Below are 23770 nucleotides of genomic sequence, written 5' to 3' on the forward strand. Positions count from 1 at the left end.
AGGCCTACACCGTGTGTCCTGGCAGAGGAGAAGGACTCAACGCCTCTCTTCAAGGTTTGCCCTGGCTGCAACCTACAGAACGTCTTTTCGGATGATGGATACTCCCTGTGCCTCTACTGCTTGCATTGGGACCCGCCGCATGTGGAGGAAGACTGCGTGGATTGTCGGGAAATGGTTCCGCGCATGTGGGCCGACCGATGCAAGCGCCTCAACGAGTGGCTTCAGGCCAAGGCCTTTGCTCTGGGTGAGTCCCAGCAGCATGCCTCGCCTGCCCAGAAGAAGAAAGTAGAGCTGTCTTCTAAGACCTTTAAGGGCGCCACTCCCATGTGGGTCCAACATAAGGCTAAGCACTGCGAGTCCACTGCCTCTGGGAGCGCCATTGTGACTGGCTCCTAGGAGGCCAGGGAGAGTTCAGAGTCTCCAGCAAATTCGACCACGAGCCACCGCTCAAGTTCCTCAAAGAAGAGTAAGTTGGGCCACCTGGGTAAGCTTCTGAAGACGACCCAGACTGTCCCGATGGAGAAGGCCAAGGGGGAGCAGGGCCACCCCCCCTCCCCCCCAGGTGAATGCCGCGTACTCTGCCAAGACCATGAAGGCCCCGGTGCATCATGCGAAGACCCACACTTCCATTGAAGTGGTAGCAGCGCCCCTCGTGAAGGCTGCCAGGGTGTGTTTGCACGGCACAACCCCGAAGTCAATAGTATCCCTGCCTGGCAGGAGGGAGTCCTCTTTCAAGCGCATCGAGAAGACTCTGGAGAAGGTGATGCCCATCATTTCACCGAAACCATCTCCCTTGGTCACAGAGAGGGGGGGCATGGTAGTCCCACATGGCATGGACATTTCCCGTTCCTCCAGGAGGAGATGCGTCGAGAGCAGGCCCTATGGGTGGGGGGAGGGATCTCGACGAGGGTGATGACTAAGGTGATGACTACAAAGCCGACGAGGCGTAACAGAGCATTGAAGGAGTGGACGAGCCTAAACTGCAAACACCCTGGCCCCCTCCGCCCCAGCAGCCTCCTGGGGATATCTCGGTTGACATTCTTACGACCCTGCATACCCTGTGCTCGGAAATCTGGACAAGGATGCCTCTTGTGCTGGCGGCTCTGACCGTGGCGCTGGGCCCATCAGAGGAACCGGCATCCAAGAGGAGAGTACCCCCCCAACTCTGCCTTTTCACCCTTTGCTTACCCGCCCCCCTCCCCATTCCCCCTGAGGGATGAGACAGAGCTAGACATGACTGTCATGGACAACGGCAGCCTGGGGGGGGGGGGGAGAAATGGGGAAATCTTCCGTCTCCACCAGCCAGATCTTCACCACCTGACGAGATTGGCTTGTTCCATGCCATGATCTCCAAGACCTCAAAGCTGTCCCAGCTAGTCCCGGAGCAGAAGAAAGAGGGTTTCCTTTACCAGCGCTGGGAGGCGAAGAAGAAGACTGCTTACGATCCTGTTATTGGATGACATTTGGGGCGAGGGGTTGTCCCTCATGAAGAACCCTTCATCGGCTCTGGCGAAGAGGGATCGCTACGAGAAGAAATAGAGTGCCGGATTCTGCGCCCAAGTGCCTACGGTCCGAACCGTCTCCAGACTCAGTGGTTTCGGCAGCGGCCAAGAAGGCGTCTTCGGGCTCATCCTCGTCGCCGGCCTCTCCCCCCCACCCCCCCCCCCACCCCCTGGGCGGTGAGGGGAAGAAGTTGGATACCATGGGGGCGAAGGGTGATCACGTCGGCAGCGACGACCATTAAGGCTGCTAACGCCCTCGCTATAGTGGTGCGTTACTATGGCAGGGAACTTTGGTTCAAGATGGCCCCCTACCAGGACTTCCTTCCCGACAAGAGGCCTGAGGCGTTGGAGATTCTACAGGAAGGTGATGTAGCTTCGGACCACCCCATTACAGTGGCCATGGACAATGTCGACGCGGGATTCCGTCAAATGGGCAACAGCGTTTGCCTTAGTCGGTGTGACTGGCTGAGAGCCACTAATTTCCAGCAGGATGTTCAGTGGAAGGTGTTGAACATGCCCTTCGACGGGGACAATTTGTTTTGAAAGACTGTGGACGAGTCTCTCCAGGCCAAAGCGGACACGGAGCCGGCTTGTGCCTTGGGCATGCTTCAACAACCACAGCCGTCCTTTCGGATTTCTGGAGGGAAATCCCAAAGTTCTTTTAAAGGATTCGGATGAGGTGCCTCGTCCTAGGCGAACGTCGTCATCGCCAAGGCCCCCAAGGCGGCGCTTCGACGGGGAGCTAGATTAAACCGGCCGTGGAGTTGGGCCCCCACCTGTGCACCCAAGTGGGAGGAAGGCTGGTGAACTTTGTCAGCGTGTGGAAGACCATGTCCACCCGACCGTTTGGTGCTGGGCGCTCTCGCCCACAGACACATCCTAGAGTTCCAATGGAAGGGTCCGCGGATACCACCAGTGGCCCGTCAGGAAAATCACATCCCTCATCTTCTGCTGGAGGTACGGGCCATGTAAAAAAAAAAAAAGGATGATCCAGCTCGTCCCAAAGAGGCTCTGGGGCTCCGGAGTGTACTCTTGTTATTTCCTCTTCAGAAAGCAGACTGGCGGTTGGAGGCCCATTCTGTACCTCCGCCGTCTGAACAAGTACATCAAGTCCCAAAAGTTTGGAATGGTGACTCTTCAGCATGTGCTAGGGCAGCTGGAAGAGAGGGATTTTCTATAGTCCCTGGATTTGGAAGATGCCTATTTTCACATCCCGATACACAAGGGGAACCGAAAGTACCTACGCTTCGTGGTTCAAGGACATTACAAGTTCAAGGCCCTTCGCTTCAGGTTGAAGTCGTAGCCACAAGTGTTCACTAAGTGCCTGACCCCGGTAGTGGCGCAGCTGTGTCAGAGGGACCCACGTATAACCGTATCTGTACGACTGGTTCATCCGGGCAAACTCAAAGGACATCGCTGTCGTCCACACGAAGAAGACTGTCCAATTCCTGACAGACCTGGGGTTCTCGATAAACTTTGCAAAGTCCTGCTGGACTCCATCGCAGGATGCATTGTTTCTGTGAGCGCGACTCAAGACTGTGTCTTGCTTGGCGTCGGAGGAGAGGATCGTGGCCATCCTGGGTAAGGTACAACAGCTGTTGGCCCTGAAGGTCGAGAGGGTGAGGTCCATCAAGTCCCTAGTTGGCATGATTTTGTCATGTATATACCTCATTCGGCTGTGCAGGCTACGGATGCTTCTGCTGCAGGAGTTCCTCGACGCCCGTTGGATACAAGTGGTGGGGAGCTTCGAAGATAAGATCACACTCAACGAGTTTCTGTCAAGATATACAGTGTTGGGAGGTGTGCGCACAACTATCCACAGGGGCGGATTTCCATACCCCTCCTCATCAGGAGACGGTCAAGACGGACGCCTCCCTGGAAGGACATCGTGTTAGAGCTACAGGCAGTGTTTTGGGCCCTCAAGTCCTTCCTTCCCTCAAGGGCAAGGTGGTATGGGTGTTCACAGACAACACCACCACCATGATGTTCTACATCTGGAAGCATGGGGGAAACAGATCCCCAGCGCTCTCCAAGGAGGTGCAGGACCTTTGGCACTGGGCCGTAGCCCAGGGGATCTTCCTCATCCCATTTCAACTAGCTGGAGTGAAGAACACCATCGCAGACTCTCTCAGCAGGGAGCTGCGCTCTTGCCACAAGTGGGAACTTTGGCAGGACCAAGTGGGTCACCTGTTCCGCAGATGGGGCAATCCACAGATCGATCCGTTTGCGACTAACACCAAGTGCCGGAGGTTTGCCAGCAGGTTTCCCCAGCCGAGGAGCATGGAGGACGTATTCTCTTTCCCTGGGACGGCCTGTTTCTGTGTGCGTTACCTCCGTTGCTGTTGCTTCTTCGACTGGTCAATCAACTTAGACTGTCCCGGTGCAGTGTGATCATCGTCGCACCGGCGTGGACGAGACAGATATGGTAGCTGGACCTTCTGGACATGTCAGCGTCCCTTCCAGTAAAGCTTCCGGCAGACGCAGTTCTTCTCACCAGGGAAGGAGGCGTGACTCTGCACCATGACCCAGGATCGCTGAACCTGAAGGCCTGGATCCTGCAGCAGTAGAGTTTGGCGGCTACGATCTTCCAGCAGATTGTAAGGAGGTGCTCGCCATGGCCAGAGCTTCATCTACTCGCAAATGCTAGGGACACCAGTGGAAGAGGTTTGCTGTACTCAGAAGATCGACCCTCTACTAGTCACTGCTCCGCAGGTGCTTCTGTATTTGTTGTCGTCGGCCCAGGCAGGACTGGCCCATGCTGCCATCAAAGTTCATTTGGCGGCTATTTCCCGCTACACCAGATCCCTTGGACGATCATCCTTATGGTTGCATCGTTTGGTCAAGGAGTTTGTCAAACTATTTTGCTTGTTCCCACTGGTGAAGGCTGCTGCTCCGCTGTGGGAGCTCAATGTGGTGCTTACTAGGCTCATGGGTCCATCGTTAGAGCCTATGTATTCGGCGCCACTGACATTTTTGTTGTGGAAAACTGCGTTTCTTGTGGCCATCTCCTCCGCACGACGAGTGGGAGAGATGCAAGCCCTCTCCTGTAAACCACCTTATTTGACTTTCCACGAGACCAGGTGGTGATACGGATGCACTCCTCCTTCATGCCCAAGGTGCTGTCGGACTTTCATCTAAACGAGCCCTTGGTGTTACCTGTATTCTTCCTGGCTGAGAGAACTTTGCACTCGCTGGATGTGGCTAGAGAGCTGAAGTTCTATGTGGACCGCACAAAGAGTTTGGCCCTGTGAACCAAGGGAAGGCCCTCTCCCAGGCTTCCATTTTCAGGTGGCTCTCCGGCTGCATCATGCACTGTCACCGGTTGGCAAACCGACCGTTGCCCGGCCGTCCGAGAGCCCATTCAACCAGAGCAATAGCTGCTACCACGGCGTTCTTGTCTGGTGTGCCCCTGCTGGACATCTGCAGGGCTGCTATATGGAGGTTGACGCACACCTTCACAAGATTCTACTGCGATTCCAGGGAGGAGTCCAGAGTCGGCCAGGCAGTGCTGGGCAACCTGTTAGAAGGTAAGAGATGCTTAATATGGAGTTGTTGAAATGCTTAATATTGAGCCTTGCCACCTCCTGTGGTTGTGCATGTATGTACTGCTATGTTTTCTTGTATTCGTGAGCATGTGAATCCATGACAGACACCATGCTGGAGAAGGAACAAGTTACTTACCTGTAACTGTTGTTCTCCAGCATGGGTCTGGCATGGATTCACATGCAAACCCTCCGTCCTACCCCTCTGTGGCTCTTCACTTGGTTCTACTGCCACTTTATGTGCTACCAAACCTGAAGATGGCTGCCAGAGGAGGGGCTTAAGTAGTGGGCAGTCATTGGCTGGGGGCAGTATGACCCAGAGACCAGTCATTGGTTACTAGTAGAAAGACAGTTCAGAAACGAAACTGATACTGATTTTTTTCTTTACCGAGGATTCCCAGCCTGACGACGGGGAATATTCATGAGCATGTGAATCAATGCCAGACCCATGCTGGAGAACAACAGTTACAGGTAAGTAACTTGTTCCTTCCTGGGCCTCAGCCATAGGGACAAGAGGAAGGAGGTCTGGGGACTCCTGCACTACAATTTGACGGTCGGCGGCAGCATTTGGCAAACTTCAATTCAGCTGCACTTTGCGTTTTCAGCTCCTCGTGTCTATAGCAAATGGCACCACTGCGGTCTCTCAGATACCACTCTGGGCTTTCCTCGCATCTAGGGTCCAGCACTCTGTTGAGGTGGCTCAGGCTTGGTCAGTCCTGCTTCAAGGGATTCCGGGGGATCTTCCTTCAGCTCGGGTCGGACTTAAAAGCGATACACTCGGTTTGGTGTTCCTCTCCGTGGCACTTCGGTTCTTGCAGGAGCAATGGAAGTACAGCCAGCTCTGAGAGGATGTCCAGACAAGTTCACTTTGGAGTTGATTGGTACCACCAACCCAAGGGGAGAAGTCTTCCTTGCAGGGCTTCTCTAGTTGAGGCGAATTCGGAGCCTCAGCATAGCAGCAGGACTTCACCGGGCAGACCAATGGTCCAGGAGTTGCAGCAGGCGTCTCTTCCAAGTTCTTATTGGGATTCATTAGTTCCAGTGGTCGACTCGGCCTTCAAAGCCAAAAGCCTCACCTTTTATGCTGGTTTCTCCCATGGTGCTGGGTCTAGAAAGTTACGAAATGTAAGTAAAGTCAATTTCACTTTACTGCTCTTGGAAACCGTAGTTTCACCAAGAGAAGGTATTTAAATATTTGGCAAATCTAAGACTTCCCTGTGTCACTGCACTGACGGTGCTGTGTCACAATGTAAAGATGATGCCTATGGAGTTTGTCAGACTCCAAAAGACCAAATCACAGAAAAATACATGACGGAGTGGGAAAAAGGTCTCTCTCTCCAGGTTTAGAAATTAAGTCTTAAAGTCCAGCAAAAAGAGCTGGGTGCCTCTAAGTTAGAGGGAATTGGCACATTTCTGAGAATTCACCCTAACACAGAGCAAGGTGGATAGTTATAGCCCTCAAGGAGGCATGTGAGGTGCAGCACAAGCCTTTGCCAGCAAACCTGCACACCCATGCCATCAAAGCCATGGCCACAGCGGTAGCTTTCCAGACATGTCCAGTGGCTGACTTTCAGCAAACCAGCTCTGTGGGCTTCTCTCTTGGCCTCTGCGAGCACTACTGCTTGGATGTCAGCGCCAGGTGGGACACAGCATTTGGCCAGGCAGTGTTGAAGAACTTATTTTCTTAAGAGGGGCAACTCTCTACCCCAGGGATACATTCAGTTGTAATCGCCAATACAATATGGAGGAAAGGGAACGGGGACATAAAATTAATTCCAAGTTACTCAACGTAGTGACTAACGTACTCCTAGTCCAGAGTCCCCTTTCCTCCCTACGTCCCACAGTCCCCCCCCCCCTTAATAGAACTGTCATTAGGCAATGTTAATATTGTCGACACGCCAAAGGGGACTTGGGAGTGGCGCCGGTGGGCGGAGTCATGTCCTGTCATGGTCCCAGTGCCCTGCCCCCCCACGCGCATCTACATTTAAAGGGCAAGAGTTTTTCTGGTGAAAAAGGTTGCGTCTCCTGTCCTTAGTGAGAGACGGCCATACAGTATGGAGGAAAGGGGACTATGGACTAGGGGTACGTTTGTCACTATGGTGATTAACTTATAATTTTTCTTCGGTCCCTTTGGGGTCCAGGACTTTTCTGATATTTGTATATTTAAATGGGATCAGTGATTTTGTCATTTTCTTTAGCGCCATCGATCAGTGATGCTCACTCATTTACATTATTCAATATAGCAAAATTGTTTCTCACTCCTTTTTTGTGGGTATACTGAGACCTCCAAGGACTCTAGTGTACCTATTTAAATAGGTGATTGTTGCCCCTTTATGCTGTTTTTTTCTAAACTATATAGTTTCTACTTCTTCACTGTCACGTTTGTGGAATGACTAGGGATAATTGTAAACAATTTGTGATGTGTTGCTATAGTGCTTATTTGTAGATGTATTATGTGGGAATATTTGATTGTGTATCCGTTTATGGGTCTAATTGTACTTTGATACCATGCTTTACTGTTTTAAGAGGGAATACTGACTCTCAGGGTAGACTATACATTGGGAGAGTTGGCCTAACATGATGGACGCCTCCTGTTTCGATAAAGATAGGTTTTCGTACACCCCCTCAATGGAGGATTGTGGGGTAAAAACCTTTATGGGTTAAGGGCAACACTCCTAGAGTTTTACAATATCTTATATATGTAAGAATTCACACAAGTGACATTGCAAAATGTATCTGCAAAGTATGTTTGAACAATTATACCCATATCGTTTCATTTTGGATTTTGAGCATTTATTTTTTTGTGTGCGATGCAGAACCAAAAGCACTTTCACTTAATGTGCTCTTTACAAACCATTGATCTATTTAAATACAAAGTTTAGGCTAATATAACTTTTTGCGTGATTACACTTCAGGTGGAAATTGATTTGTTTTTCCTCTTGTCATGAACTTTAAAATTTACTTCTAGGTGGTAATAATAGAAGAACTGGTGGTTGGTTATGAAACGACGTTAAAAAGCTGCAGGTTATTTAATCCAAATGGTAAGTTGTCATATATGTTTTCGTTGGCACCTTGAGAATACTCAATTTTGTTTTTCTCCAAAAACTCTATTTGATCTCCTTTCACAAATATTAGCCATTTAATGTGTCAATAAGAACATGGACAGTGATACTAGAAATATTTTTTCGGAGTACATTTCATGCTGCATTTAAATGTATTTTTGGACTCTGGTAATCAAGTATACTTTTATTTATACCTATGAAGCACATTATTCATTTGCGGTCATTTCTATGCATTAACAATATTGCCATTATTTATTATGGTATATATTCTGCATGGACCTAGCTTCAGGAAGTAACAGAGTACTTCACAAGTCACAGGGGTAGTAGACGTTGAGGGACCCAGAGATACAAGGGAGGGGGGAGCTAACGCAGGTGGGGTAATGCGTGCAGGCGTTTTGGCTGCAAAGGATTAGCAAGCGACTAGGCGAGAAAATATAGTGGAGCAGATTACGCATTCTTAAATTCGGTGGATAGTTTTGTGTGTATCTAGGTGTATGGAGGACCCATTTCCTGAAGAGCACGGTCTTGAGCTCCCTGTAATGTAGAAGCAAGGGTGTGAATATCTTGTTAATGGCGGTCAGAGGGTTCAGATTATGGGGGCCTAGACTCGGAAGAAATGTCTTCTGGTTCTGTTCATCCTTCAACACTGCAGTTAAAGTCCGCAAATATATTTACTTGTAGTGGATCGTAGACCCTGAAGATGCAGAGCTGGTCAGCAAGGTAGCTTGGGATTGGATGGCGACTGTCTTGTTGAGGATGCAGCAATACTTGAAGGTGATTAAGTGCCAGTGCAACTCGATTAGGGTCGTGGTGATGTGCTCAAATTTGTAGAGTCTTATCAACAATACTTTTCATAAGTGACTGCAAGTAGTTGCTTGCACTTGCAATTTTTACAGAAAATGACAGTAACAAATGTTCCACTGTTTAAATAGTGTTCCGCAACTGTATTTGTTACTGTTGTGATATTTTGACCCACTCAGCTATGCTTCACTAAATCGCTTTGCTGCATTGGTGCAAGAGACAGCACAAAATGGCCATGCTGACCCTTGTGCGTGCCAATATCCCTAAACTGTGCTTTGTAATAACCATAAAATGGCTGCACCGCCCTGCCAACACACATTTCAGGTGGGGTGGAACAGAGTACTCACTGCAGGAATGTGCCAGTGTGCTCTGCAACATTTTACATGGAGCAAAGGAAAGAAGCAGCCTTACTTTGCTGTAAACCCAAAATGCCTCTTTAAAATGTCTTCTTTTCAACCTTAAAAAGTGCTGTTTTGGTGCTAAATCCATCATTTCTACTGAAGCACTGTGATTAAAGGGCCCTGCAATGTCCAGGATCAGTCTTGAGTCTCAGAGGAACCAGGCCTCATTTGAATGACAGCTCATACTAAAAGTATCTTTGAAAAAGCAACCCAGGGACTTTGTTTTTCATTTTCCACAGGGAAACGCGGCTATTTCTTTGCAACAAGTATCAAGAAACAGCTGTCCAGAGAAAGGCTCGAAACAAATGCTTGATACATTTATCCATTCTGGAAACAATTCCAGCACTCAATGGAAGGTCTAGAGCTGACTAAAATGTGTATTTGCTGCAGATGAAAACGAAATGTAAAGAAATAAGTTTGTGCTTTTTCCTGAATGAAGGGCAACATTGCCTATTTTTTAAAGTATATTATTTTGTAAAGGCTCAATTATTTAAGAATGTAAAAGGATTTGCTACTGTTAAAAATCCACCTATAAACTGTTTTAAATCCATAGGTTTAAAGTAAAGATTTAAAAGGTGAAACTCGAAGCTAAACCCAGTCTGAGTTAGTAAACTATTAAAAAAAACCTGCTCTGCCTGTGCAAGCCCTGAGAAAGGGTTACACCTCAAACTTCTGGAATAGGAAAAGGCGAATTGCTAGCTGGAGGCTTTGTATCCCCAGGACAATTAGGCTTTTCAAGTCGCATTAGACATTCATCTTTGCACCAGACTAAGACAATAGCAGGCTAAGACACTCCCCCTTCCAGTGGGACGGGCAGGAAGCTTCACTCACAAGGGAGAGGCCCCTCATTCTACTTCAAAGGGATTGACCTGTGCTTACACTGGGGGGAGGTCAGGGGGGGGAACCATTCAAGTGACATTTGGTTTAATATGCCTGTTTTGCAACTGAACTTTCAAGACATTTAACTTTGCCACAAGAATGAGGAAAAATCTGAAAGTTGGTAGTTTTAAATCTAATTTCATGCTAGTCATTTGAAGACTTGGTAGTACTCAGTACTGCATAAGGAACAGAAGTTATAAAGAATGACCGATTGCGCAGAAAGTATTAATGTTGCAAACATAACATTGTGTACTCATATTCCAGCGGTAATTGCACATCTATGTACAAAATTGGGAAATGATAGGCCAACTCTTTCATGGTTAAAATTGCCAGAATTTAGGGGAAAGACTAAACCAGGTCCCACAGACTTGGGATTTAAATTGAAATGTGACCCACAAAATATGTAACCTGTGTATCTGATTGATCTCAGAGATTCTAAATGTATAAATATGTATTTGTGGGAAAGTTAGATTTTAGTTCCAGTGGCTAGGGGAGGTTCTAGTCATTGTGAAAATCATCCTATAAACATGACATCCTTTTCTGTCATCCAATCAGTGAAAAGCAAGGCAGAGACTGTGCTCCTGCCCAATCCTAGCATTGGGGTTGTGGGTAGTAAGCCTGCCCCTGCCGTATAATTTAGTGATGTCATTTGGTATGATAAATAAGGTAACCTCACAGCACACACACACATATTGATTCCTGACTTCTTCCCAATTTTCTGCCTGGCGCCCTGTTCCTGATTTCTCCATCCTTGTTCCTGATTTTCCTTACAAAGCTAAGGCCTCAGCATTGCTGAACTCCTTTTTCAGCTAGGCCTCAAACTCCAAAAACCTAAGGGAAGCATTCTGACACTAAATGCATGCCTGCTGTAAACTTGCCATCCCACTGATCTCCCGTCTCCAGTAAACCAGAAGTGCAGTCTAGTGACCAGAACCACCCATCTGACCCTATCCCGCCAGATGTGCCCTGCTGTCCTTGGTTCGACCTGATCCGTGTGATGACCAGAAGCCTTGACGGTCCAAAATCCTAAATTAAAGTGGACTGTAAGTGTTAACGGAAAGCATAGAAAATCATAGCATCCCTTGCCTTGTTTTGTTCCATCCCAATCCCTAAACCATCCTATCCTTACCTTAAGAACTTGTAACATTGTTAGAACTCTTATTGCCACCCTGCCTTTGATTCCTTGCGCTAGTAATATCATCTTTAAATAATTTTTTCTTGTGAAATCCTAAACCCTTAATCCTCCTTCGGGTAATTGGATTGGGTCCGCCAGGGCGGGCTTGGAGGTGCTGGGGTTGGTTCCGCGGATCAGCTCTAGAGCTTACTGTGTTGTCTGGTAACCTAGCCTGAATGCGCTATTGTAGAGCATAACTATCCTTGTAAGGATTGATTTCTGTTTTCTTTTTCGCTGCATTATTTTCCAAAAATGCCTCTCATTCAACATTGCATAACTCACTCAATTTAATAGCTAGAGACTTCATTCCAACTCTGGAGTATACCTAGGACCCATAGCTACATCCCAACTGCACTCCAAATAGGTGTATTTCACCCCTTTTTCTTAAAAACAATTTGGTTAATTTTAGGCGGGAATACGCATTTCTGCAAAGTTTTACACGTGTGATTTTCACTCTAAATTATTTCCAACCTTCCATTCAGATTGAAAGTGTTTAATTTTGCTCAAACTATAGCTCATGATTGTTCGCATCTTGTCAATGTTGCTCCCATAGAAATTTGTATTGATTTAAGGATTTTTGTTCACTTCATTGTTTTGCAAAGCCATTTTCGAATGTCATTTTAAAAGTGTAAGATTGCCAACCCGTTTTTCTCTCTTGTTTGGGGAGGGAAGGTTGTATTCAAATTCTGTTTATCATTCCTTATTCCTGATCACCTGCTGCTTCCTTATATCTATTGAACATTGCTTATTTGTGGGTTAAGGAATTTTGCAGGGGGAAATCCTAGCTATCCTTCCAAACAAGCCAAAAGTGTTCTTTTCTCTGCTGTTTTATATTCTGTGTTGCTAAAAGTGAATTTAACTGCCTTACATACCTACCTGTTATTGTCACCACATAGGTGATTGCTGCTCCCTATTACAAAGTATATGTTTGATTTGAATTTTAAATAAATATTACCTTTACCTACCAGCCTGATTCCTGGTCCATTGTGACCTTGGCTATTTTGTGAAGGTGTGTGATATTAGTGGAATATCTCTCAGAATATTGAACCTATAGACATAATAAAATAAGCATTTCAGCTGCGCGCTGCATACTAGGCCGGACCAGGGTTTATCGCCTGATTTAAATACTTAACGCTGGCACATGACAGTTTCATTCATTTACAAAGTCACACATTCTGTCTGTAGGAAGAAAGAGAAGGGTTATTGAACACTTAGCAATGATTTACTGATCACTATCACTTGTCAAGGCTTCCAATGCTTTAGCAGTCCAATCCCTTTCATCAAAGTCAGTGTAGGAGGAGAGCAAAAGCTTTATGCAGCAGCAGAAAAGGAAATGTTCCTACTAGTTATTTAAACTACTGCAGCAAGATAAGTTATTAAGGACCCTGCAAAGGACACCATAAAAGAGCACAAGCTGTTAGGCCTGAGCAAGAGGTATGGGTGGACACCCAAACACCTGGCATTGCACTCTAGTCACACTGGAGTGACTATTTGACTTGAGGGAAGTTCTACCTTGAGCCCCACAGTACCTTTGGGTGATTGAAGAAAATGCAGGTGGATTCTTTCTATACAACAGCGACGGACCCGGTCTTCTGATTCCTCGGTCTGGTGACGAAAGGAAGGACTCTGAATGGGATCTCACAGCAGCAGTCGTGAGAAACGACCCTCAGGAGGGATGTCTTCGGTCTCCCACGTCGGTCTGCTGTTTTGGTGCCTTTTTATCAGCTCCAACAGTGAACGATTACTGCCTGGTCGATCCACCTTGATTCTGCAGTCCTGCACTCTGGTGAGAGCACTTGGATGAGTGGGATCATGCCTATAGAGGTCCAACTGGAGGTCACCAAAGTTCTGTGAGGATTTGTCCATGCAAAGATGTTGCACTATAAATGGGTCGGAGGTCCCCTGGTAGTCGCGTCTTGAAGCCCTGGAAGGTCACAGCACCTCGGGGGGGATGGCTCGATCTGCATTTTGTCTTAGGGCTAGTTGGTTCCCCCCAGCCAAAGGGAAGGAGTCCCCTTCTTCAGAGCTCCTCTGTCGATGAGAAAACGGGGTCAGGATAGCAGTGGTCGCTTTAGTTACTGGAAAGGTCCAGTGGTCGACTTGCCTTCTGCCTCAGGAACCTCAACTTTTATTCCGTTTTCCAATTTACTCCTCTGCAAACTCTTCCTGTTTGCGGAAAGGGGCGGGTGACTGCCCAATCATAACAGCCGCCCCCAGTGTGAACTGGTTCCATTTAGGCACATCAGCAGACAAAGGACCTGGGAGTTCTGGGCTCCTCCCATACTTCCTGTCCGCACAGACACTGGAGCCAAAGGTTCCTGCCGGCGGCCATCTTTTGATTCTGACTTTAGGCTGCAGGCTGCCCCATCACCTTCAGAATGGGCCCCTCAGGGTGGTTCCAGTCATCTTCCCTCAGGCAGTGGTGTTGGGCCCCATGGCTCAGGCAGGTGGTCCCACAGGTTTACATTTGCCCTCCAGCCATTTGGATACCCAACCCATGTTCCTCCGTGCTTGGATCAGGACAGAAGGCCCAGCGCAGCGAGGGACCGTACCCCCTCTTGTGACATGGAAGCCTGTGAAGATTGCTTTTTTGAGCGCATCCTCCTCCTCATGCGCACCTCTCAGATGTCCGGGCTCCTCAAGGACCTCATCAAGGAAGTAGTCCCGCAGGTCGTCCCTCAAAGGCCCCCTCCCCTGAGCCTTCCTCTGGTCCCTCCAGTGGTTCCGGTACCGCTGCTTGTTACCTCTGTGGTCCAAGTCCTGCTGGTGTCTGAGCCTTCCACCTTCAGTGCCACCACCACTGCCACCTCCCCAGTTGCCTGTCGATGCTCATCCGCCTTTGGTGGCTGACCGGGGGGGCTGGAGGGGCCAGACCTGGACTCCCCTCTTTCTGACAGAAAAAGGGGTGCTGGGGGAACATGCATGAGGAGCCTTCTGCTTTGGTAAAAGTATTTCACAACCGTCTCAAAGGCCTAGCTGAGTATTTGGGGGCCCCATTCGGAGCAGTCCCCCCAGGAGCCAGGGGTGTTGGCAAAGGACCTGGCCCTGCCTGCCATGGGAGGCTTGGGCATCCCTCTTCAGAAAGATGTAATTTCTCTAAGGAGGTCTGGGAGAAGCCTCGGGCCAATGCCCAAATAAACAAATAACTGGACAGCAGATTCAGGCTATTGGATGGAGAAGCAGACCTACAAGCGTCCCACCCTCAACCACTTTCTTCAGTCGTGGTGGTGGCATCTTTGTATTCATAGCCCTCCTCTTCTGCGGCCCGTGGCTGCCTGCAGCTGTTTGTCCAAGGAGGACAAGGCCCTCGAGTCTTTCGGCAGGTGATGCTACCTCAACGCTTGTCTGCACCTTCGACAGGCTAATGCCGACGCCCTCCTAGCTGCGGCAAACCAGAAGCTCTGGCGAGAGATCGGACGGGTTCCTGCTGGGCCTTCCCCTGGAGAGTCGAGCCTCCTTCAAACGGGGGTTGTGGACACTCACACAGTTACGCAGGATCTCTTGAGGTCCTCGGCCCCGCTCATCGGATACAGCCAGCAGAGACCCCTTGCCTGGGTGTCGAGATGAGACGGACTGCAAGGATGCACACCACAATATTCTCTTGAATGTGCAGACGATTCTAGACCTTTCGTTCGAAGGTGCAGACCTATTTCATTCCACTGATGTCATGCTAATAAAGAAGCAGACTTGAACGCAGACTGCTAAGCCCTTGACCATCTTGAAAAAGAAATGGAGCAAAAGTCCTTAACTCAGACCCAGGGCAGGTCCGAGTTCAAACCGAGCTCCTTCAGTGACCAATGTATGTGGCGGCCAAACAGGTGCCCCAGCGATCGCAAGAGGAAGCAACAGAGGCTTTCACAGGGCTTTTTTCGCTCCCCCCTCCTCCGCTGCTGCCTCAGATGCCAAAAATCAATGACGTCTTTGCCAGGGAAAACAGCTTGCCTGTGGGGCTCTGGCTGGCTCTCAACGCAGACAGCTGGAATCGTTTTTTCATGAGTCCTTGGATTCTTTCAGTAGTCTCCATGGGCTTCAGTCTTCCTCGTCCTTTTCCTCTACCCTTTTCTCCTCCTCTGCTGCAGATAGGGTTGCCTGCGCTCTTGCAGGAGATTTTTCTTTTGGACATGCAGGTGGTGGAGTCTGTGCCTCTGTCAGACATCTCTCCGGGTTCTAGTCCAGGATTTTTGCAGTACCCAAGAACCACCAGGCTGGCCTGAGGTTAGTCTTGGACCTATCATTCATCAACCTGGCCAGCTCTCAAATGCTTATAGATGATCTCCCCAGAACACATAGCAGAGTCGCTGTGTGCAGGGGACTGGATGTGTTCTCTTGACCTCGGATGCGTACCTACATGTTTCTATCTACCAACCGCACCAGAGGTTACTGGGGTTCACGATTATGTCACACCACTTCCAGCAAAAAAAATAGGTCAACTACCCCTTCTTTTTTTCCCTAAATTGCAACAGGTCAGATCAACCACAATCTGAAGAAATTTCAAAAGGTTTAGACCACCACTCTATTATTGAGACCTAACAATTTCATTTATTTTAATCCATTTTATACAACATTAAAAACCTAACAAAAGGATCTATACATATTAACATACTGACAAAAATTGCTAAACCTGTGCACAAGAACTTGCACTCTCCATGGTGTCAGTGCACCAAAACATTGGCAAATAGATGCCACAGGGAAAGAAAAGGAAAAATCCAACCACAGTTAAAAATCAGAAAAAGGGAATACAGTCAAAGATGCTGTTCATCTATGATGTTTATACACCAGTAAGGTTCGCCTTCAAATTGACAATGTTTACCATCACAAATTAATTCAAAATTTAGTGTTTGTAGAGGCAGCTGTTTCTTCCTCGATGGTTTTGAGTCGTGGTCTAAACAATTTGTAATTTCTTCAGATTGTGGTTGATCTGACCTGTTGCAATTTAGGGACGAAAAGTAGGGGTAGTTGACCTATCTATCTTTTTTTGCTATATAAGTCTCCGATTTGATAGCGTCACCCCCCGATATCAAAAAACTCGGGAGTACCCAATTGTAAGCATCACACCACTTCCAGTACAGGCTGCTGCCCTTCTTCCTTAATTCGGCCCCTTGTGTATGAATGTGATGGCTGGACTCCTTCGCTTGGAGGGCCACCACATATATCCCTACCCGGACTACTGGCTGGTGAGTGCCAGTGCACTCCTGCCCGTGGCTAGCAGACGTTCTTCACCAGCTGGGGCTTTCCCCTCAACCATCTGAAGTCGCAGTTGACCCCTTTTTCTGGACTTGGTGTTCCTCAGAGTTTGATGGGACACTGGTGTTCAGAGGGTGCTCCCCACGATCGAAGGGCTTAAGCCAATTCGTAAGGCGACACTTTTCTGACCAACTCGGCATGGTGGTTCAGACCCTTCTGGGCCTGATGCTGTCCTGCCTGCGTACTCGGTGAGGTATTCCCGCCTCAAAATGAGACCCTGCCAACTGGGACCAGTAAACGGGACAGCCAGCCGCTCCTTTCTGTAAACTGCAGGGAAAGTTTGCAGAAGTTGTGCTGTAGTTCCTGATAAAGACTAAAATTCTGGAAACGGCTGACAAATCGACCACTGGAGCTGAATCTGAAGAGGAAGATGAAGAAAAGACAGCTGTAACTATCTCCAATGACCGAAGAGTCTACTGTGTAACCAGAGCCTGATGTAACCTTTCCTTCCAATCGACCTTGGGGTCTCCAAGATGAGACCCACTTGTCTCAGAAAGAACAGCATTTTGAGCCATCACTCGATGAGCTGCGACCTTGCTGGTCTGCATACCGCCAATACCCAGTGACCTCGGGTCAGTGTGCGGTGCATGGTCTTCTGAAGTCTGATTCCTGCAGAAACTTTGGTTGACTCATGCTGGACATCAAGAGACACCATTCAAATCCCTGAAGTGTCCTCACCAGAGTGCTGGTCTGAGAGGGGGAAGAGAATCCGACCAGCAAAATTTGTTCTTCATCTGGTTCCTGTAAATGGGCGCCAGAGCTGCGAGAAGCCTTGATAAATACTTTTTTGGAAGTCTCCTCTGACGACTGCTGCTGTAAGTTCCCATCCAGTGTCCGTTTCTTTTGTCACCAGACCGAGATTCCAGGGAGCGGGTCCTGTGCTGCTGCAGCATGAAGCCATTTACCTAGGAGCTCTTCTATTCTTCTAAGGTACTCTGTTGGCTTGGCTAATACTTACCCCAAGTCTTGTGTCGATCCTTGGAGGCTGAATGGGTGATTTGTGTTTTTGGGAGCTTGCCCATACCGTTCGCCCAGGCCTAACACTAGAACACATATAGGGAGTCTTTTGTGAAGTCCCGGAACACTTTGAACTTACTCTAAAGCGTACATTTGTGTGAAGAGCTATCCTCTGGAACTTTGACTTTCCTGCATCTGAACTCTATCCTGACCTGGCTACAGCTGGCTCCTAGATCACTACGGTCCCTCTTCTGCCTCTGAGAAAACACATGCTATAGACTAGGGAAAGAGTGTAAAAGATAAGTATTGAGTCAGAAATGTGAGGTGGACAACTTTTAGATGATTTCTCAAAATATGCCATTTTATTCAATCATAAGTTTCAGTAAACGCCTCACTATCTCGATCCTTGACCGAGCCGCCTACATCCAGGTACAATACCTTGAGAAATATTCTGCGTATCCACCAGTTTGGATTCCGCCCCAGACACTGAACTGAATCTGCCCTGCTTGACTTGTAAAATAAACGGTCATTAAGGATGATGGCAAACTCGCCCTACTTATCGTTGTTGTGTATCCCCACAGTCCCCTTACCAGCACTTTGTCTGCACTTCCTTGCACTTGCCACCAGCTGGCTGTTTATTTATTTTCTTATTTATTCCACTTTTTCCCCATGTACTGCACTTCCCCTCTCCCTTCCCCCACGCACTTTTCCTTTCTCCCCCCTTCCCATGCACTTGCGCGATCTGAATGACACATGGCCTAGTAGGATCGTTGTCTGTCCTCCTTTTGTTCCCCCCCGTTGCCTCGTCGCGCCTTGAAACACTTGTGTATAGGCGCGTTATAAATGCCATATTATATCATATCTTACTTATGACGCTGAACCTCTCTGCAGGATTTTACATTGTTGACCATCAAACACTTTGCAACCACCTTGAATTGACAGCAAACTTCTCACCATCAGCCACAGAGTGGATCAGATCCTTCCTGGCTGACAGATTCACTCGAGTCTTCATTCACGATCAGGCCACCTCACCAACGCCAGTAACCTGTGGAGTCCCCTAAGGCTTCCTCCTTTCCCACCACGCTGTATAACATTTATGCAAAACCTCTCTTCAATGACCTTGACCACCTCAGGATATCATACACAATCTACGCAGAGGAAACCCAACTCATTATCCCCTTATCAGTCTCATACACCCAAGATGCTGCAGCAGTTAAAACTGTCTACGAAATCGCCCAAATCTGAATGGCAGCCCACCTGTTATGCCTCAACGATGACAAAACTGAAATCCTCATCGTTGGATTCCACTCCGAAACATGGACCCAGCATACAAGGAGTTCAGTTTTGATGTTAACCTGGTACCCAACTCACCTGCAGCTAAAGCACTGGGCGTTTACCTTGACTCGACTCTTGACCACTCTCGCCAAGTAAACTCGATTGCCTCATCCACTGCATATACTGCCAAACTGCTCAATGCCAGCAAGCCCTTCCACTACACCCCAAACCATCTTACGATAGCAAGGGCCATCACAGGAGCCAAGCTAGATTACTGCAATGCCCTATTTGCAGGAATTTCTGAAAGTAATCTGAGCAAATGAAAGATTATTCAAAACAATGGCCTGCGTGCTGCCACATGTCTATCCAAGCGCAACCACGTCACTGAAGCTAGAAGAAATGCTCACTGGTTTCCAATCCGCGAAAGGATCACATTAAAAACCTTATTGGTCATGCACATATGCCTCTCCAACACTGCCCCAGCGTTGGGGCGAATTCTCTGAAATTTGCTAATTCCCTCTACCTTAGAGACCCCCAGCAACTTTGCGGGATGTTGAGGACTTGATTTTTTTTACCCGGAGAGAGTGAGACCCTTATTTCCACACTCTCTCATGCATTTTAATGTGATTTTTGAACACTGTTTATTTTGGTTGTGGAGTATGGCAAACTGCATAGGCATCATCTTTTACATTGTGCCACACAGCACCTTCAGTGCAGTGGCACAGGGAAGCCTTTTAGATTTACCCAAGGTTTAAATACTTTCTCTTGGATGAACTACTGTTTTCAAGAACAGTGAAGTGAAATTGACATTACTTACATTTGTAACTTTCTAGACCCAGCACACACTATCTTACAATAGGGTGCTGGAGGGGTTACTTAGTATCCCCTTTGCCTAGCTTCTCATGTAACATTGTTATGTTACCCTTTCCTCGATGAATGGCTGGTGGCAGTGGTTTACTTTTAACTACCGTGGTGTGCATTTACTGCGGGCTGCGTTCGCAGCTGCAGTAAATACTGAAGGGTGCCTTTTTTGTCAAAATGACCCCAGTCGTCTTTTTTTGGCCATTTCTTCTTGGAAAGGTCCGTCTTGAGATTTACTCTGCGTGCCAAACCAGGTTTGGTCCTTTTGTTTGATTTACCTTTGGCGGGATTCACGAGTGAAGCCTGCCTCTGGCTCCAGGGTTTCTGGTGGGGGCAGGAAGTGAAGTGAGGGAGGTGCCCGAAACGCCCTGTGCTTAGTCTCCTAGGAGACCCGAATGCACTCTAGTGATTGGCCTGCTGACTGTCCGGCAAAGACAGCCACCCTGCTGGGTGACTGACAGCTAGACTGGAATCAATTGGAAAACCCTGAATAAAAGGCAAGGCTTTTGGCTTGGAAGGCTGAGTTGACCACTGGACGAAGGTAATGAGGAAGAACATGAAGAGAACGCCTGCTGCAACTCCTGGACCGTTGGTTTGCCCGGTGAAGCCCTGCTGCTGTACTGAAACCCCAAATTCCTATCGACAGAAGCCCCTGCAATGACGACTTATCCCTTTGAGTTGGTGGGACCAATAAACTCCAAAGTAAGCCACCTGGACATTCTCTCGGAGCTGGTTACATTTGACTGATTTGCTGCTGGAAAACGAAACACCATGGAGAGGAACGCCGGATTGTGTGCGTTGCTTTCAAGTTGGCCAAGAGCTCCAGGAAAATCCTCCGGACTCCCAGGAAGCAGGACTGCCCGAGCCCCCTCAACAGAGTGCGGGACCCCAGATGCAAGGAAAGCCCATCTCGACAGCCAGGAACCGCAGTGTTGCTGTTTGCGGTAGACACGAGGAGCTGAAACACTGAAGTGCCACTCTTTTGAAAGATTGGCGGTTGCGAGCGGTGACCGTCCCATTGCCCTGCAGGAGTCCCCAGAAGTCATCCCTCTTGTCCCCACGATTGAGGCCCAGGAACAGTGAGATCTGCAGAGCTGCTCAGGAACAGGTGTCATCTGCTGCACTTTTTCTTCAATCCAAAGGTATGGTAAAGTCTAAGAGAACTTACCTCTTGTGGTGTAGCCACTTGTCTTCGTTGGAGACTTGCTTAGTTACATGTGTAGAGTTGCTGGTAGCTTCTTTACTTCACAAGCCTAAACAGCTTGTGGCCCTACTTTGAATTCTTCTATCTACAAAGACTTTTAAAAAGTCTTGTTACCTCTGAGAAATGCTTCAGTTTCACCTAGACGTTGGCTTAATTGACTTTGGCTTAGCCTGGCTCCCTGAATGACTTCTTCCTTCTGTGAATGTTTGGTCTTCCTTCCAGGAAAGGGTTAACTAACTTTGCATTGGGGGGGATTAACAAAAGTACTTACCTGCTGTGAGAAATATTTGTGAGATCTCTTGAGTCATATTAACCTTTCTCTTTTGACAAACTCTTAAATCTGATTCTAAATGCAGCAGTGATATATTAATGTCCCCAGCACCCTAACGATTGAAGTCACCTGAGGGTGTAGGTAGTGTCTGTGTGCCATCCCAAAAGGATACTTAATGGTTTAGAAATACGAAGAGTGTAATTTTGACGTGTATTTGAGTGTTACTGTTCTATTGCTCCCTTCTGAAGAAGACTTACTCTGACTGATACATAAATTAATGTTTATTCAGGAAACCTTGTGTGTAAGTGTTTATTTGAATACATGTCACTGTGAATCTGTGTAACTCCCCTACAGCTCACATTGATCCCTCTTGAGATGAGCCTGGCTGCTCAACACACATTAATCTGTGTAGTGCAGACAAAGGTTGGGTTCCTATTGCCAGGAGGTCAGGGTTGTTGTATTTCACCCAAAGGGTACTTAATACAATCTTGCCTAACACCAGTCTACCTCTCAACGGGCAGAAAGATGCACCCCAGCGCGCATACTTAGATCTGTGAATTGCCACCTAGTCAAAGTGCCCAGCTTCAGATGCAAATCTGCTGGAGGCTCAAGGTTCCCCGTAGTGGCCACCAATCTATGGAATAATCTCCCTATTGGCTTGAGAAAGGAGCCATCATACTGGACTTTCATAAGAAACCTAAAGACATGGCTGTTCATTTAAAGCACCACGCTCCAAGACCCTATCTACCACCATCTTCATCTCAGTGTACTGAAACTTTTATGCTTGACCCTCCATGTCCCCCCTATATCTTTCCCAGGCCCTCTTCTGTTGTTGTATCTCTTGATCGATCAATGTGACGAGCGCCCAGATACCCAAGGGTTCAGCATGCTGTAACAAATGTAAACATAAATTAAATAATCAAATCCCTGCCCTGACAAGTGTTTCTCTGCTTACCATAATCTAAATGATACATTCTAACAAAGGATATCTGGCCCTCACTTATACATAAAATGCACAGGAAAATGTATGGCAATTCACAATAACATCAAAAATTGCATTTTTAAGGTTTTCAGTCTCTATAAAATGGTTATGTTTGAGAGAATTCTCAAAAATGTGCTAATTCCTCTCTACCTTATAGACCCCCCAGCTCTTTTGCAGAACTTTGGGACTTTGTACTTTTAATTCTAATTGTTTTCTGTGTTTGTTTTCTTTGGTTATGTAGTCTAACCAACTCCATAGGCATCTTCTTTTTCAATTGTCCCGCAGCACCCTCAGTGCAGTGACACAGGGAAGCCTTTCAGGCTTTCCCAAGGTTTAACTACCTTCTCTGGGATAAACTACGGTTTCCCAGAGTAAGTAAAGTCAAATTGACTTTACTAGTCTTGAATTCCTAGACCCAGCACACCCTATCTATGGAGTGCTGGAGGGGTTACTTAGTATCCCCTGTGTCTAGATACCCATGTAGCAGTCAAATGCTACCCTTTCCTCTCAGAATGGCTGGTGGCAGTGGTTTTAGAACAAACTACCATGATTTATCCCTACCGCAAACTATTCGTAGATCCGGTAGCGTTAAATCACGGGAGCCATGTTTTTCAAAATGGCGCCTCAGTCCCCTTTATTCAAACAGGTCCCGGTCTTCTTTTTTCACCATTTATTTGTAGAAAGTTCCTTCTCAAATTTTTCTCTGTGTGCCAAGCCAGGTTTGGTCTCTTCCTTCATTCGCCTTTGGCAGGCTTCAGGAGGGAAGACAGCCTCTGGTGCCAGAGAGTCTGCGTGGGCAGGAAGTGAGGGAGGTGCCCGAAACTCCCTGTGCACAGTCTCCTAGGAGACCCAAATGCACTCTGTGGTGATTGGCTGGCTAACTATCCAGCAAGGACAACCACCCTGCTGGGTGAGTGACAGCTAGGCTGGAATTAATGGGAGAGAACTGAATAAAAGGAGTCTCTTGGCTTGGAAGGCAGAGTTGACCACTAGAACAAAGGAACCGAAGAAGAGCTTGAAAAGGGTGGCTGCTGCAACTCCTGGACTGTTGGTTTGCCTGGTGAAGCCCTGCTGCAGGACCGAATCACCAAGTTCGCATCGAACTTAGAAACCCTACACAGGACGACTTCTCCCTTTTGAGTTGGTGCGATGAATCAACTTCAAAGTAAGCCACCTGGATACCTATCTTGGAGCTGGTTGAATTTCCTCAGAGTTGCTGCAGGAAAACAGTAGAAACAGGGAGAGGGACACCAGTTTGTGTGCGTTAGTTACAGCCACTGGAATTGAAGTTTGCCAGTTGCAAGCTTTTTGACCAGTCGCAATGCAGTGCAGGAGTTCCCCGAAGTCCACCCTCTTGTCCCCACGACTGAGGCACAGGAACAGTGAGATCTGCAGGAACTGCCAGGAACAGAAGTAATCAGCTGCATCTTTTTCTTCATCGTAAGGTACTGTGAAACGAGACTGAGTAATTGCCTCTCGCAGTGAAAGTGCTTGGAACTTCTGCAACTTGCAGGCCTAATCAGCTCGTGACCCAACATATGATTCTTTTGATAAACTACTTCTGAGAATGTGTGCAGAGACCTTAACGTTTACTTACCAGAACCGCTTTATCCTA

General features: G+C 47.7%; 1 protein-coding gene across 1 annotated transcript in view; it reads left to right on the forward strand.

The window, feature by feature from the left end:
* NAA15 (N-alpha-acetyltransferase 15, NatA auxiliary subunit) overlaps nt 1-23770 on the forward strand; it is a 1171626-nt gene that overhangs the window by 547601 nt on the left and 600255 nt on the right. Inside the window, exon 10 of the mRNA XM_069631086.1 lies at nt 8013-8085. Coding sequence (XP_069487187.1) covers nt 8013-8085 — 73 coding nt within the window. The remainder of the gene's footprint in view (nt 1-8012; nt 8086-23770) is intronic.

This window comes from Ambystoma mexicanum, chromosome 6q (assembly GCF_040938575.1).
Source record: "Ambystoma mexicanum isolate Mex_15411 chromosome 6q, UKY_AmexF1_1, whole genome shotgun sequence".
Lineage (NCBI taxonomy): Eukaryota > Metazoa > Chordata > Amphibia > Caudata > Ambystomatidae > Ambystoma > Ambystoma mexicanum.